We start from the raw sequence: 13,716 nt of genomic DNA on the forward strand, positions 1-13,716 counted from the left end.
CTTTTTAGTTCATAAATTGCTTTGCCTTTTCTGAGCACTGCTTGCATGCAGCTCTACTATACAACCAGCAGAAAAGAAAAAAATACACTGATTACACATTGTTTGTATAATATCTATCATACTCAGCAGACCTATCTTATATGTTTCATACATGCACACACACACAAACACACACAGGAACATGCTATTCACTAGCTCTGTGGCGTAGGGGGACCCTGATTTATATCTTGTCAATTTCTATGGTATAAATATGACTAATGTCAATCTACCAATGATGTCAATGAATATATAAATTGTAAAGAGATATGCAGTAGCATGCCATCATTTAGTATTTCCATTTTACAGAGCCATAAGATACAATAACCCAAGAGAATAGATAATAACACTCTCTGGCAGATTTGGTATTTATCACATTGTTTTAAGTAAAATGTATTTAATTTTAAGTACACATAATTAATATTTAATAATACAACATCTCATGTGCATTTAGATCCAACTCTCTCCTTTGTCTTTATATTTAACAATAGCAATTTTGAATATGTAATTTAGAATACTAAAAAACAAACAAGAAAACAAACAAACAAAAGATGACCTGATCTACTACTTAGAACATCCCTTGCATTCTTCTTGCTTTCTCTTTACAGAGAATTAGGCTGCAATCTCCAAAAGGTTAGGGCTGTGTCACTTCAAATTTTCATCCCCAGTGACTACGGGTCCTGTTACATAGATGGAAAACAATTTGGCAGAATACAAAGCATCTAATAAGCACTCACAATATGTAATTTTCTAACTTCTAAATGAGGAAAATATCTAATAAGAAGAGAACACACAGCAAATGTCATTTAAAATGAATTCTCCAGAAACTTTATTCTGGACACTAAATAATGTCAGGCAGATTGATGAACAAAGCACAGTCGCCTCCCTCTAAAGAGAAAGGCAGATGTAGACATAATTGGATTCAAGACATTACCCAGAACCAAGAGTAGTAAACACTCTACTCTCAGAGATCTGAGAGCAGAAGTAGAAAAATGAATTCTAACTGGAGGGAAGAACAAAATTCACTCAAACCGGCATAATAACTTTGGATAATGTAACTACAAAAAGGAAGCTGATGGACTTGATTGAAAGTCTTCAGCAGAAACTTTAGCCATAAGACCAATGGGTTTTTTAACAGACATACTTCATAATATAAATAAATAAATAAAAAGGTAGGGCTATCAATAAATAAGTTATTTTCCAAAATCTTGTAATTTTGAACATCTCCTCCAATGAAAACATGGCTTTTAAAAGCCATAGTGACAAAATATATGTATGTAATATTTGTGTATATATATATATATATATATATATATATATATATATATATACACATACAGATACACAGAGGCACGGGAATAAAAAGTTAGGATGCATTACCCAATCTCCTGGAGGAAAAAAAATAAATTTTTGACTTTTTTCATATGTAAGCTGAAAATTGCTTACTTGGATATGTTTCACAGATTTCAGGAAAAATCATTCTTATACCCCTCTAAAGAGGGTTGGCAATTATGAAAACCAAGTAAAAGTAGGTAAAATTGGGAAGACATTATGGAAAATAAGAATTATTATTTTGAATATTCACATAGCAATAAGACTCTGAGATTGGCACTGAGGAAACTGAGGCACAGATCAATCAAGAGATTTGATTAAGTCACAACTCTCAGTCAGGCACATCATATCACCGTGGCTATAATTAGCCAAATTTGACAATTTACCATTTGATGTCCTCATTTGCAAGTTACCTTTTTGTACACAGAGGAAAAGTATTTCATGACTGAAGTGTTTATTTTTCTTACAGATACCCACATCGTGTTATTTTATTCAGGATTTTAAAAATATTATCTGTGAGATGTCTGCATAGAAATTAAGCCCCGGGATACATAAAAAATAATTTCTGCCACTATTAAAAAGATAAAGAATATGGGTAAAACATAAATACCATACAAGCTTTTAATGCTAATGTGTAAAATAGAATGCTCTATCATACATTAACTTAGACTTATTGAACTTTATCTTAAACAATTGCATTTTCCTGTTATTGTTTTTTGAAAAATGAGCTATCACCAAACCAGGCTCATATGAATGCTTTCCTATGTTTTTCTGTGATAAGCAAAAAGAAACAATAAATATTTATTATTTATTTCTATGACAGGGCATTTATTCATAGAAAACCAGTTAAAGCAAAAATCAGTAATTTCATCCACATATTCAGGGTCATAAAGAGCCCGATTTTAATAATTGGTTTAAACAAATCTATTTTGAGTTAGAGACAAATACAACATGCCCATAGAATTACTAAGCTGCTTTGCCCAAAGTCATCACACATAATGAGACTGAATTTGTGTTCCTCCTCCCTTAGCAACCAATACTAAAGGCAGTCAGGGTGTGGCTTCCTGGTAGGTGGTTGAGATTTTTGGGTAGCTGCACATTTTACCAATGACCAGTTTCAAAGAATTTGCCTAGGGTTTTTTTATGATGAACATAAAAGTATATTATTATGTACTTTTCTTGCCTGAGTTTGGTTAAACACACATTTTGAATCTAGAGTTTTTATTAAAAGGGCAGGAAAAAAATTAAGGAGAAAAATAATGTCTTCATAATTTTGAAAGGCTCTTCAGTACACAATGAAACTGAATGCAATAATATGATGGAATGGAAATATATATTTTAAGATAATTTTTGACAGAGACATATTAAGATATCATAGTGAGATTAGACAAACTAAACCTATATAGTCAATAAATTGACTAGGTACGGATAAAAACAGTAGATTAGATTTGTTTTGTTCCACTTATTTTTGACTCTCCATCCTGAAAGTAGCATTTCTCTAATCTATTCTCTTTAATCCAAATATAGGGATTTCAGAAATAAGAAGTGAGAAAGTCCCGGATGCAACACATCATTAGGTGTTTACATTAGTGAATCTCAGTTTTTTCAGGGCTCAACCCTAGAGATTTGCATTTAGAAGTCAGGCTGGTATCCATAACACTCATTTCAATAGCAAGTGATCCTAACTAAGGCAAGTGATCAGAAAGCCAGCTCTTTCTAATATACTGCCCTAAAGTAAACTCCCTTCTCCAATAACTATTTCTTGATGTCAGGATTTATTTAAATGTAGAAACCACTGAAAAAAAAAAAAACACCATTGAAATGTTCTTTGCTCATCTAACATAGAGTGGTTGTAAGGATTTGGAAAAAGATTTGTCTAAATTAGTTGTTCTCAAAGTTGGAGGTACATTAAAATACCCTGGAAAAATTTTTTTTTCCTTTTATAAAATTTATTTAGCCTTGTATTTTTTTGTTTGTTTGTTTGTTTGTTTGTTTGTTTTATTTCGGCATATTATGGGGGTACAGATTTTAAGGTTTCAATAAATGCCCATTTCCCCCCCTCCCCCCAAAAGTCTGAGTCTCCATCATGACTATCCCCCAGATGGTGCACATCTCACTCATTATGTATGTATATACCCGCCCCTCCCACCTGCCCAATACCCTATTACTGTAGTACCTATGTATCCACTTAGGTGCTACTCAGTTAATACCAGTTTGCTGGAGAATATATCTGGTGCTTGTTTTTCCATTCTTGGGATACTTCACTTAGTAGTATGGGTTCCAGCTCTAACCAGGAAAATATAAGATGTGCTATATCACCATTGTTTCTTAGAACTGAATAGTACTCCATGGTATACATATACCACATTTTATTAATCCATTCTTGGATTGATGGGCACTTGGGCTGTTTCCCTGGAACTTTTAAAAATTACTGATGACTAGAGTCCAACCTGAAAGAATCTGATTTAATAGGTCTGAAGTTCGGTACCACTTGTCAGAGTTTTTTTTTTTTTTTTCCCTTTTTTTTCCTCTCTCTTTTTTTTTTTAAGTACACTTAAGTGTATTTTTTTTAAGTTCCCTAAGATTCTAATATGTGGCCAGTTTTTTTTAAGGCTATGGCCTTAAAAAAAAAAAAAAAAGTACTTTTGTAAGAGTCGTTAATATTTTCCTTATCAGATCTGTCATGTTTGTTGAAATGTAATACAAGTTATTTTCTCTTAACTTATTCCAAAATTATTTTGTTTTGTTTTATTTTATTTTTAGCAATTAGATTATCCTGCCTTCGAAACAGCCGGGCTCTCTACTAAAGAAAAGCTGCCTGCCAACATTCTCCAAGTGACTACGGAGACTTCGCAACTGGGTTACTATTTCCAATTTCTTCCTAATCTTTCAATGAATTCTATATCCTACTTGGATCCACTCCAGTGATTATATAGGATGAACTTTTTAAAGAGAGTACATTAATCGATGTTCCTTTTTCAAAGCATGAATAAAATGTACCTTGCTTATAGCCCTCGCAACTGGAAGCTTAGAAGCAATTGTCCTGGGGGGAGGTAACATCTGATTTGGATTTGACGTGATTAGACTCAAAGGGGGAGGTTGATCACGGAAAACGGATGTCAAGCAGAGTTGTACAGTCTCTTTCATTGCTTTCATCTGTGATTCCTACAAGAAAAAGGAGCGTTAACATTTTTTACAATGGCTCTGCTTCTATTCTCCTTTTCCTCCTGGCCTACACTCACTCCCCACATAAATACACATCAGTTTTCAAATGCAATGGCCCATTTTATAGATTCTCTTATGATTTACTATTTAATCCACACTCAGTCTGTTTTGAGGAGCTAATGTGTTTCATGACATATTTTGAACACTAAACTTCAGGAGATATATACTACTTTTTTCTGTTGAATTGACATGATTTCTATCACGAAACTTTGCTAAAAAGGAAATATACTCTGGGTTATTCTGAAGTAAAAAACATTCTTCTGAGAATCCTCCCGTCTTTTAATAGCCTCAACTTTAAGAATAGCTTTTCTAGCAAAAATAGGTACCTGTGTTTCTCAGATTAGCCTATACCGCCACTCAATTTCTCCACATAATGGGAAAAATAAATTTGGCTCTGATAAAATATTCATTTTTTCTTCACCTTGTTAGGGAATAGGAGTGAATCCAATGTGATAATAAATTATAATATAAACAATTTCTTATATTGGGATAGAATATCACAATATTTCAAGCATTTTCATATGCAAGGAATAATTACATGCTTTCAAACATCTGTTGATATATTTTTATGATTTTTATGATGATATTTTTATGACTCTACTATGAAGAAAAAAGATTCAAAGATTTTTTTTATTTCAAAATATTAAAGGGTTATAAAGATTAGTGTTACATGGATACCTTGTGTAATATTTAAGTCAGGGCTTTTAGAGTGCCCGTCACCATTATAGATAGCATACAGTGGTCATTGTAGCCATAGATGTAACCTCCCACCCTCTGCCCTTCTTGGTTTCCAATGTCCTTTATACCTCTTTGTGCTCATGTGTGCCCATCATTCAGCTCCCACTTATTAGTGGGCACATGTGGTGTTTGCTTTCCATTCATGAGATACTTTGTTTAGGATAATGGTCTCTAGTTCCATTCAAGTTGCTACAAAAGACATTATTTCATTCAGTTTTATGGCTGAGTAGTACTCCATGGTATATGTATATCACATTTTCTTTATCTACTCAGGAATTGTGATGGGTACTTACTTAGGCTGATTACACATCTTTGCAATTGTGAATTATGCTGCAATAAATATTTGAGTGCAAGTGTCTTTTTGACAAAATGACTTTTCTACTGGTAGATACCCAGTAGTGGCATTGATTGATTGAATGGGAGGTCTACATTCATTTCTTTGAGAACTCTCCATATTTCTTTCCATAGAGGCTGTACTAATGTGCAGTGCCACCACAAGTGGATAAGTGTTCCTTTCTCTCTACATCCATGCCAGCATCTCTTGTTTTTGTGAAATTGTAATAATAGCCATTCTGACAGGGGAGAGGAGGTATCTCATTGCAGTTTTAATTTGCATTTCTCTAATGATTAGTGATGTTGAACACTTTTTCATATGTTTTTTGGACATTTATGTCTCTTCTTTTGAAAAATTTCCATTCACCTCTTTTGACCACATTTTATTTGTATTTTTTTTTCTTGCAGATTTGTTTGAGTTTGTTGTAGATTATGGATATTAACCTTTTATCAGATGCATAGTTTGTAAATATTATCTCCTAATACAAAGGTTGTATATTTAGTCTGTTATTTCCTTTGCTGTGCATAAGCTTTTTAACTTAATTAAGCCATATTCATTTATTACTGTTACTGCTCTATTTGGCTTTGGGGAATTAGTAATAAATTCTTTGCTTAGGTTGATGTCTAGAAGAGTTTTTCCTACTTATTTCTCTAGGATTTTTATGGTTTCATGCCTTACTTTTAAGTCTTTATCTTGAATTAGTTTTTGGATATGGCAAGAAACAGGGGCCTGTTTTATTAATCTCAATGTAGATGTCCAGTTTTCCCAGCACAATTAATTGAATAGGACTTCCTTTCCCAGGTGTATAGTGTATGCTTTGTCAAAGATCAGTTGGTTGTAGGTACATGGTTTTATTTCTGGGTTCTCTATCCTGTTCCATTGGTCTATGTCTCTACTTTTATACCAATACCATGAAGTTTGGGTTATGATAACCTTATAGTATAATTTGAAGTCAGGTAATGTGATGCCTCCAGATTTATTCATTTTACTTAAGATTGCTTTGACTATTCAGGCTCTTTGTTGGTTCCAAGCAAAGTTAGGATTACTTTTTATAGCTCTATGAAATGTGAGATTGGTATTTTAATAGGGATTGTGTCGAATCTGTAAATCACTTTGGGTAGTATGAATATTTAACAAACTATAAGCATGAAAGGTTTTCTACTTGTTTTCACCATTTATAATTTCTTTCACAAGTGTTTTGTATTCTCCTTATAGAGATCTTTCACCTTCTTGGTTAAGCATGTTCCTAGATATATTATTTTGTTTGTAGCTATTGTAAATTGTATTACATTGTTGATTTGACTCTCAGCTTGTCTGTTATTAGTATATAGAGGTCCTATTGATTTGTGAGCAATCCTGCCCTAATTTGCTTATCTTTTTACCTAACCCCCATTAAATCCCTTTAACTCAATAGAGCCTGTTACTAATACTACTCAGGTTTGGCTTGACCAAGTTCTATGAGAAAGACCCAGAGAATTATTTTACACTATCATGTCATTACTTTTTCATCTATTCTGTTAGGTGCACTCTGTTTTGAAACTGCAGGTTACTACTTGCTTTAAAATTTGCTAGAACAATATATTACTCAATGAAATAGTGATGCAAACTGCATATAGTCTTGTTTTTGCCCAGTCCTTCCCTCCTTGCAGCAAACCACTTTTCCTACTTGTTTTATCACACAATAGTGAAATGCAAACTCCTTAAATAAAATCTCCTGTTTGTCATAATGTCCTTTATTTATAGCCTCTCAAGCATCACAAGGTCATTTCCATATTATAGTCTTTACATGAGCTGTTTCCTCTGCCTGTAGAACTCTTCTTCCAAATATCCATATAGAAACCTCTACCTAAAATTTGTCTAATTTCATGTATTATCTTTTCATAAACAGCTCCTAATCACCCTTTCCAAGAATCTCATTCCTTAAAGTCTCTATTCCATATCCTAATTGTATATCTTATCTAGTCCTTACCAGTATTTCAAATTATCTTGTTGTTTTATGCTTATTGTTTTCCTACTCCTAATAGAATGTAATTTCTTGGAAGCTGGTGCATTTTCTGCAGCATCACCAGTTTCTGTTTTAAATGATAGTTGTTAAATGAAAAAATAAAGTAAATCCTCCAGGGATATAGGCTGGTGCTCTGTTACATGATAACATAATGAAATATTCTTCACTTTATCTTGTGTATTATCTAATACACAATATAAGAAAATTATTATTTGATATATTAAAAATGCTAGCACTTGTGTTATAGAATATGGAAAGCTTATAAGAAATTATCATGTATATGTGATGTTAACATGGTGAAATATTTAGAAAGCAACTTTTTGTGTGTGCGCATATGGGTACTTTTCTCAGAGAAATGCATTTTCTGGGGACAGCAAGATCTATCTCCCAGAGACCAACCATGCCTCTAATATCCAACCTCCAGGAAAATGAAAACTTACATTATTCATGTTCATCCAAATTCCTTTGGATGAACACACAAAATTTTGAGCTGCTAGCTCCGGAAGGACCATAAGGGGCTGGAAAGCCTAAGCCATTCCCCATAACTTAATGTCTGTCATGAAATCAGCTCTGTAAGGCCTGGAAAGTCATTAAACATTTTTGGATCTCTGCTCTAGTGATGTCCGGGGCCCTTGTATGTAGAATAAATAGCAGGTTCATTCATTTAAGACAAGTCTTCATTTACCTGTTCAATTAATAACTATTTATTACATTCATGCTATGTAATAGACCTTGTGCTGTGGCAAAAAGAGTTCTTATTCTGTTATCACTTAATCATAGGAGTCTGTGTAGGTCACCTAGTGTGTCATTTATAATAGGGATGTAATAATGCACACTTTCCTGGGCAAAATTTTGTGAGGTCAGATACTATGCAAAAATTTTTATTGTGAAAATTTGACATATTTTCATATCATAAAGCTGTTTTTATATTCTAGTAGCTGAAAATAACTATAATTCATAAAATATTGCCATATAAATAATTGATTGTTTGGAAATTCAAGGTTGATTCTTAGTTCTTGATATTACTATTACTATTATTGGGATGGAAAACTGAGACTTTTTCATTAAATATGTCATAAGAACCAAGTTGGAGTATGAAGATGTTGTTTTCATAATATTTATGAGGTATTTAAGGTTATTTGAAGCCCAGATATAACACTCTTAGGAGGTAGACACCTGAAGAGTATAAAAAAGCCTCATATAAAGATGATGAAGAGATGTGAAGAACAATTTCATTAAACTGTAGTTTTTTATCCATTTTGAAGTGAGCTAGCATTTCTACCTGACTTTATGGCTGCAATTTATGAGCCTCATATGGATCTTACATAAGATTTGTTAAAATCAACCCCCAGAAATATAAAGTGCTTTTATATTTCACTATACCAAAAGGAGTGACAAGATTCTGAAGGTTAAAGAGGGAACTGTTAACAGAAAGGCAGTCTCTATGATTTTATAACAACTAAGCTTACAAAGTGTTTTCCATTTGTGAAACATTGTTCCCAGTACTTTACTTCTCTGATGCATGTAATTTTCCTCCCACCTTTATAAAGTAAGTTGTATTATTATTCCCAGTGAGACATAAAGAATTGGAGGGATTTGAACATTATCATTCAATGGAAGAGTTATGAGTTGAACACAGGCAGACTGACTCTGGAGTCTATTATTTAACCACTGCAACATAACAGCTTCTCATCCTAAAATGCAGACTGTTGCATGGTATGGGCTAGGCACATAATTCTGGGGGTTGAGCGATGAAATTGGGAGAAGGAAAGCATAGAATAAGAATGGGTTAAACTAAAGAGAGAGGAACAACTATATATTAATCCTGAGTTCTTTGACTCAGGCCAAATTATAACTTACCAAGAAAGTGTTTTGTGACTATACCATTCCATGTGACCTACAGGCTCTTACAAAATGCAAATTTGTTCTCTCTGCTTTTATTGCCTCATGGCTCAGCATGCAATTATTTCCTAATTGTTGGTACTGGACAAAATTGTGAGATATGTGAGATGCAAGACCACGTCTTAAATATTTTCTATTTTCCATAATACCTAGAACAGGATGGCCACACAAAAGGTATTTCAAAACTATTTAGTCATTGACTGGCTAAAAGGATTATACAAAGTCAACTCAGGGAAATCAATTAATTTAAGGAAGAATATTTCAAGAGCCAGAGATGATAAAAACTAACAGAAGGCCGAGCTGATAGAGAATCTTGGAAATTCTATGTCTTTCTAGGACTTAAAGTATATTGTAGAAATTGTGGCAGGAATGGTAGAAAAAGGATTAAAACAAATGTGATCAAGTTGAATTTTAGGATTATATCTACCTCTGATTTTCTTATTCTACCAATTCTATAAAAAGACATATACCAATTTTTTTAATAATTTTTATTTCAAAATATTAGGGGGTACAAGTGTTCTTGTTATATGGATGAATCGTATAATGCTGGAGTCAGGGCTTTCAGTGTGCCTCTTACAAGAATAGTGTACATGGTACCCAATAGATAAGTTTTTATCCCACACCCTCCTCACTGCTTTCCCATTCTTAGTTTTCAATGTCCTTTACCCCACTTTATGACCATGTGGATGTATCATTTACCTCCCACTTATTAGTGAAAACATATGGTATTTGGTTTTCCATTCCTGAGATACGTCACTTAGCATAATAGCTTCTAGGACTATCCAAGTCACTGCAAAAGACAATATTTCATTCCTTTTTATGGGTGAGTAGTACTCCATGGTGTGTATGTGTCTGTGTGTGTGTATATGTGTGTATGAATACATAAACACTACATTTTCTTTATCCACTTTGATTGATTGACACTTAGGGTGATTCCATCTTAGCTATTGTGAATTGTATTGGTAAAGAAAACATTCAGGTACAAATGTCTTTTTGATATGATCACTTCATTACCTTTGGGTAGATCCATAGTAGTGGGATTGCTGGATTGAGTGGTAGGTCTACTTTAAGTTCTTTGAGGAAACTCCATACTATTTTTCTTATTGGGTGTACTAACTTACAGTCCTACCAACAATGCATAAATGTTCCTTTTCACCACATCCATGACAGCATCTATTTTGGGGGTGGGATTTTTTAATAGTAATGGCCATTCTGATAGTGGTAAAGTAGTATCTCATTGTCATTTTAATTTGCATTTCCCTGATGATTAGTGATGTTGAACAGTTTTTCATATTTTTTTGGCCATTTGAAAAATATGTGTTCATGTCTTTTGCCCACTTTTTGATGGGGTTATTTATTTATTTTCTTACTGATTTGTTTGAGTTCTTTGTAGATTCTGGATATTAGTCATTTGTTGAATGGATAATTTGCAAATATTTTCTCCCATTTATTCTGTAGGTTTCCTATTTACTCTGTTGATTATTTCTTTGCTGTGTTGAACTTTCTTTTAATGTAAGTCAGCCCCATATAATTATTTTTGTTGTTGTCGTATTTGCCTTTGGGTTTTAGTCATAAATTCTGTGCATAGGCTGGCTGATGTCTAAAAGAGTTTTACCTATGATTTCTTCCAGAATTTTTATGGTTTCAGGTTTTACATTTAGGTCTTTAATCCATCTTGACTTAATTTTTGTATATGGAAGGAAATATGGGTCCTATTTCACTCATCTGCATGCAGCTATTCAATTTTCCCAGCACCATTTATCAAATAGAGCATCCTTTCTCAAGTGTATGATTTTGCTTGCTTTGTTTGGTCAGTTGGTCATAGCTATATGGTTTTATGTCTGGGTTATGTATTCTATTCCACAATGTCCTCAGATTTGTTATTTTGTTTAAGATTGTTTTGGTTATTCGATCTCTCTCTCTCTCTCTTTTTTTTTTTTTTTGGTTTTATATGAAGTTTGGGATTTTTTTCTTAATCTGTGAAAGATGACATTGGTATTTTGATGGGGATTACATTGAATCACTTTGCACAGTATGGTTGGTATGTTTAGCAATATTGATTCTTCCTATCCATGAGCTAGGGATGTTTTTCCATTTGATTGTGACATCTATTATTCTTTTGATCAGTGTTTTGTAGTTCTCCTTGTAGAATTCTTTCACTGCCTTGGTTAAATATATTCCTACATGTTTTATTTTCTTTGCAGCTATTTAAATGGTATTGCTTTCTTGATTTGACTTTGAGCTTGACTGTTATTAGAATATAGAAATGCTATCGATTTCTGTATGTTAATTATGTAACTCTGAAAACTTGCTGAATTTATTTATCAATTCTAGGAGGTTTTTGGTGGGTTATTTAGGGTTTTCTGGATACATAATTATATCATTGGCATGGTATTTTAACCTCTTGTGTTCCAATTTGGATGCCCTTTTTTTCTTTCTCCTCTGGCTAGGACTTCCAGCACTATGTTGAATAGAAGTGGTCATAATGGGCACCCTTATCTTGTTCTAGTACTTAGGAAAAATGCTGTCAACTTTTCACCATTCAGTATGATGTTGCCTGTGGGTTTGTCATATATGGCTTTTATAATTCTGAGACAAGTTTCTTCTATGCGTGGTTCATTGAGGGATTTTATCATGAACGGGTGCTGGATTTTGCTAATGCTTTTCCTGTATCTGTTGAGATGATCATATGGTCTTTGTTTTTACTTCTGTTTATGTTATAAAACACATTTTTATTAGCATAATATTACATAGCATGAGTTGGATATGGTCAGAGACTAGCATAAATTGGTATAAATTTATTTTCTATAAATTAAAAAATATAAAGATAAGATCTCAGTAGGATGAATTATACTTAGTCTAGTCCACAGAAAGCAGCCAGGCTCTCCTAAAACTATTAAATATTAATAAGTTGGATAAATTAATATATAATAAGACAATCACAAATCAGTAAAGTTTTAAAATATCTAATTATACATTCGAAATCCTCATTTGTCGCAAAGTTCTAAACCTTAAGAAGGAATATTATTAGAATTCACAAAAGGTCCTGATTTCTTTACGATAGCATTTTCTCAATATCCTGTTATGAAGTTCACTATGTTACTTATGAAGGTTTGATCATACCAAAGTAAAGAAATGAGCCTATGTGAGATGCAAGTCCCTGAAAAGGATAATTTTAACCTTGTCCTTCACATCACTCCGTAATAAGAAGTGGGGAGAGGGATATCAGTAAAGCCCCAAAAGAATCAGCATTATGTTATATATCCTTTTTTCTGTACCTAAACACCTATGATTCAAACTGGCATTTTAGAGAAACCTCCTTTCTTTACCAAAGAAAGGTAAATGCTAAATGTATACACCGTATTATTACACATTGCTAAATGTATACACTGTATTATTGCAAAAAAGTCTATAAATGCAATCCATCATCCCACTTGCTTAATTTCTTAATGAAATGGTTACTAAGCTGTGATCACAAAAATAGAAAGCACTGGACAGCAGATAGAAGACTTTCTTCAATTAAAAAAAAAAACTTATTTTGAAAAATATAAGAGCATATACAGAGCAATATAAAAATAATGATCAATCTGAATTAAATGCTAAAAAGAATCATTTGATTATATAATATATATGGTATATGTAATATAACATTTTATATAATTTTGTAAAATATATAAATGATATATAAGCATACATGAATATAATATGCACATATATGTAATATTCATATAGATTTCATTTATCTAATATATATACATGCCTATATAATGCAGCTATATATTGTATATACAACATATATGTGGTTGTATGGATTAAATATTATGTATTTGAAGCTGTACAATTATTGGAGAATAAAATATTTGAGATACAGTAGAAGTGCTCTTTATAATCATTCCCAGTGTCATTTTACTCAGTCTTATCCCAGTGAAAATTATATAAATAAATTTTATGTGTCTGTATCTTTCTATGTTTTCCATTTATATGATTTGTTATTATTATAAATGTTCTTTGTATATTTGAACAATTGTCAGATATTTTACATATAATCTTGATTATTTTATTCAACATATGTTGTCGATGAGATGGAATATATTAATGTGCATTCATTAATAATAAATTGTGATGGCCATTTCAAAATTTGGGT

General features: G+C 32.5%; 1 protein-coding gene across 2 annotated transcripts in view; it reads right to left on the bottom strand.

Moving 5' to 3' along the window:
* Positions 1 to 13,716, bottom strand: part of LUZP2 (leucine zipper protein 2) — a 440,045-nt gene that overhangs the window by 64,026 nt on the left and 362,303 nt on the right. For both annotated transcript variants that reach the window (XM_020286544.2, XM_020286543.2), the window contains exon 9: positions 4,369 to 4,533. In XM_020286544.2, the coding sequence (XP_020142133.1) occupies positions 4,369 to 4,533 (165 nt within the window). The remainder of the gene's footprint in view (positions 1 to 4,368; positions 4,534 to 13,716) is intronic.

Source organism: Microcebus murinus, chromosome 4, assembly GCF_040939455.1.
Source record: "Microcebus murinus isolate Inina chromosome 4, M.murinus_Inina_mat1.0, whole genome shotgun sequence".
Lineage (NCBI taxonomy): Eukaryota > Metazoa > Chordata > Mammalia > Primates > Cheirogaleidae > Microcebus > Microcebus murinus.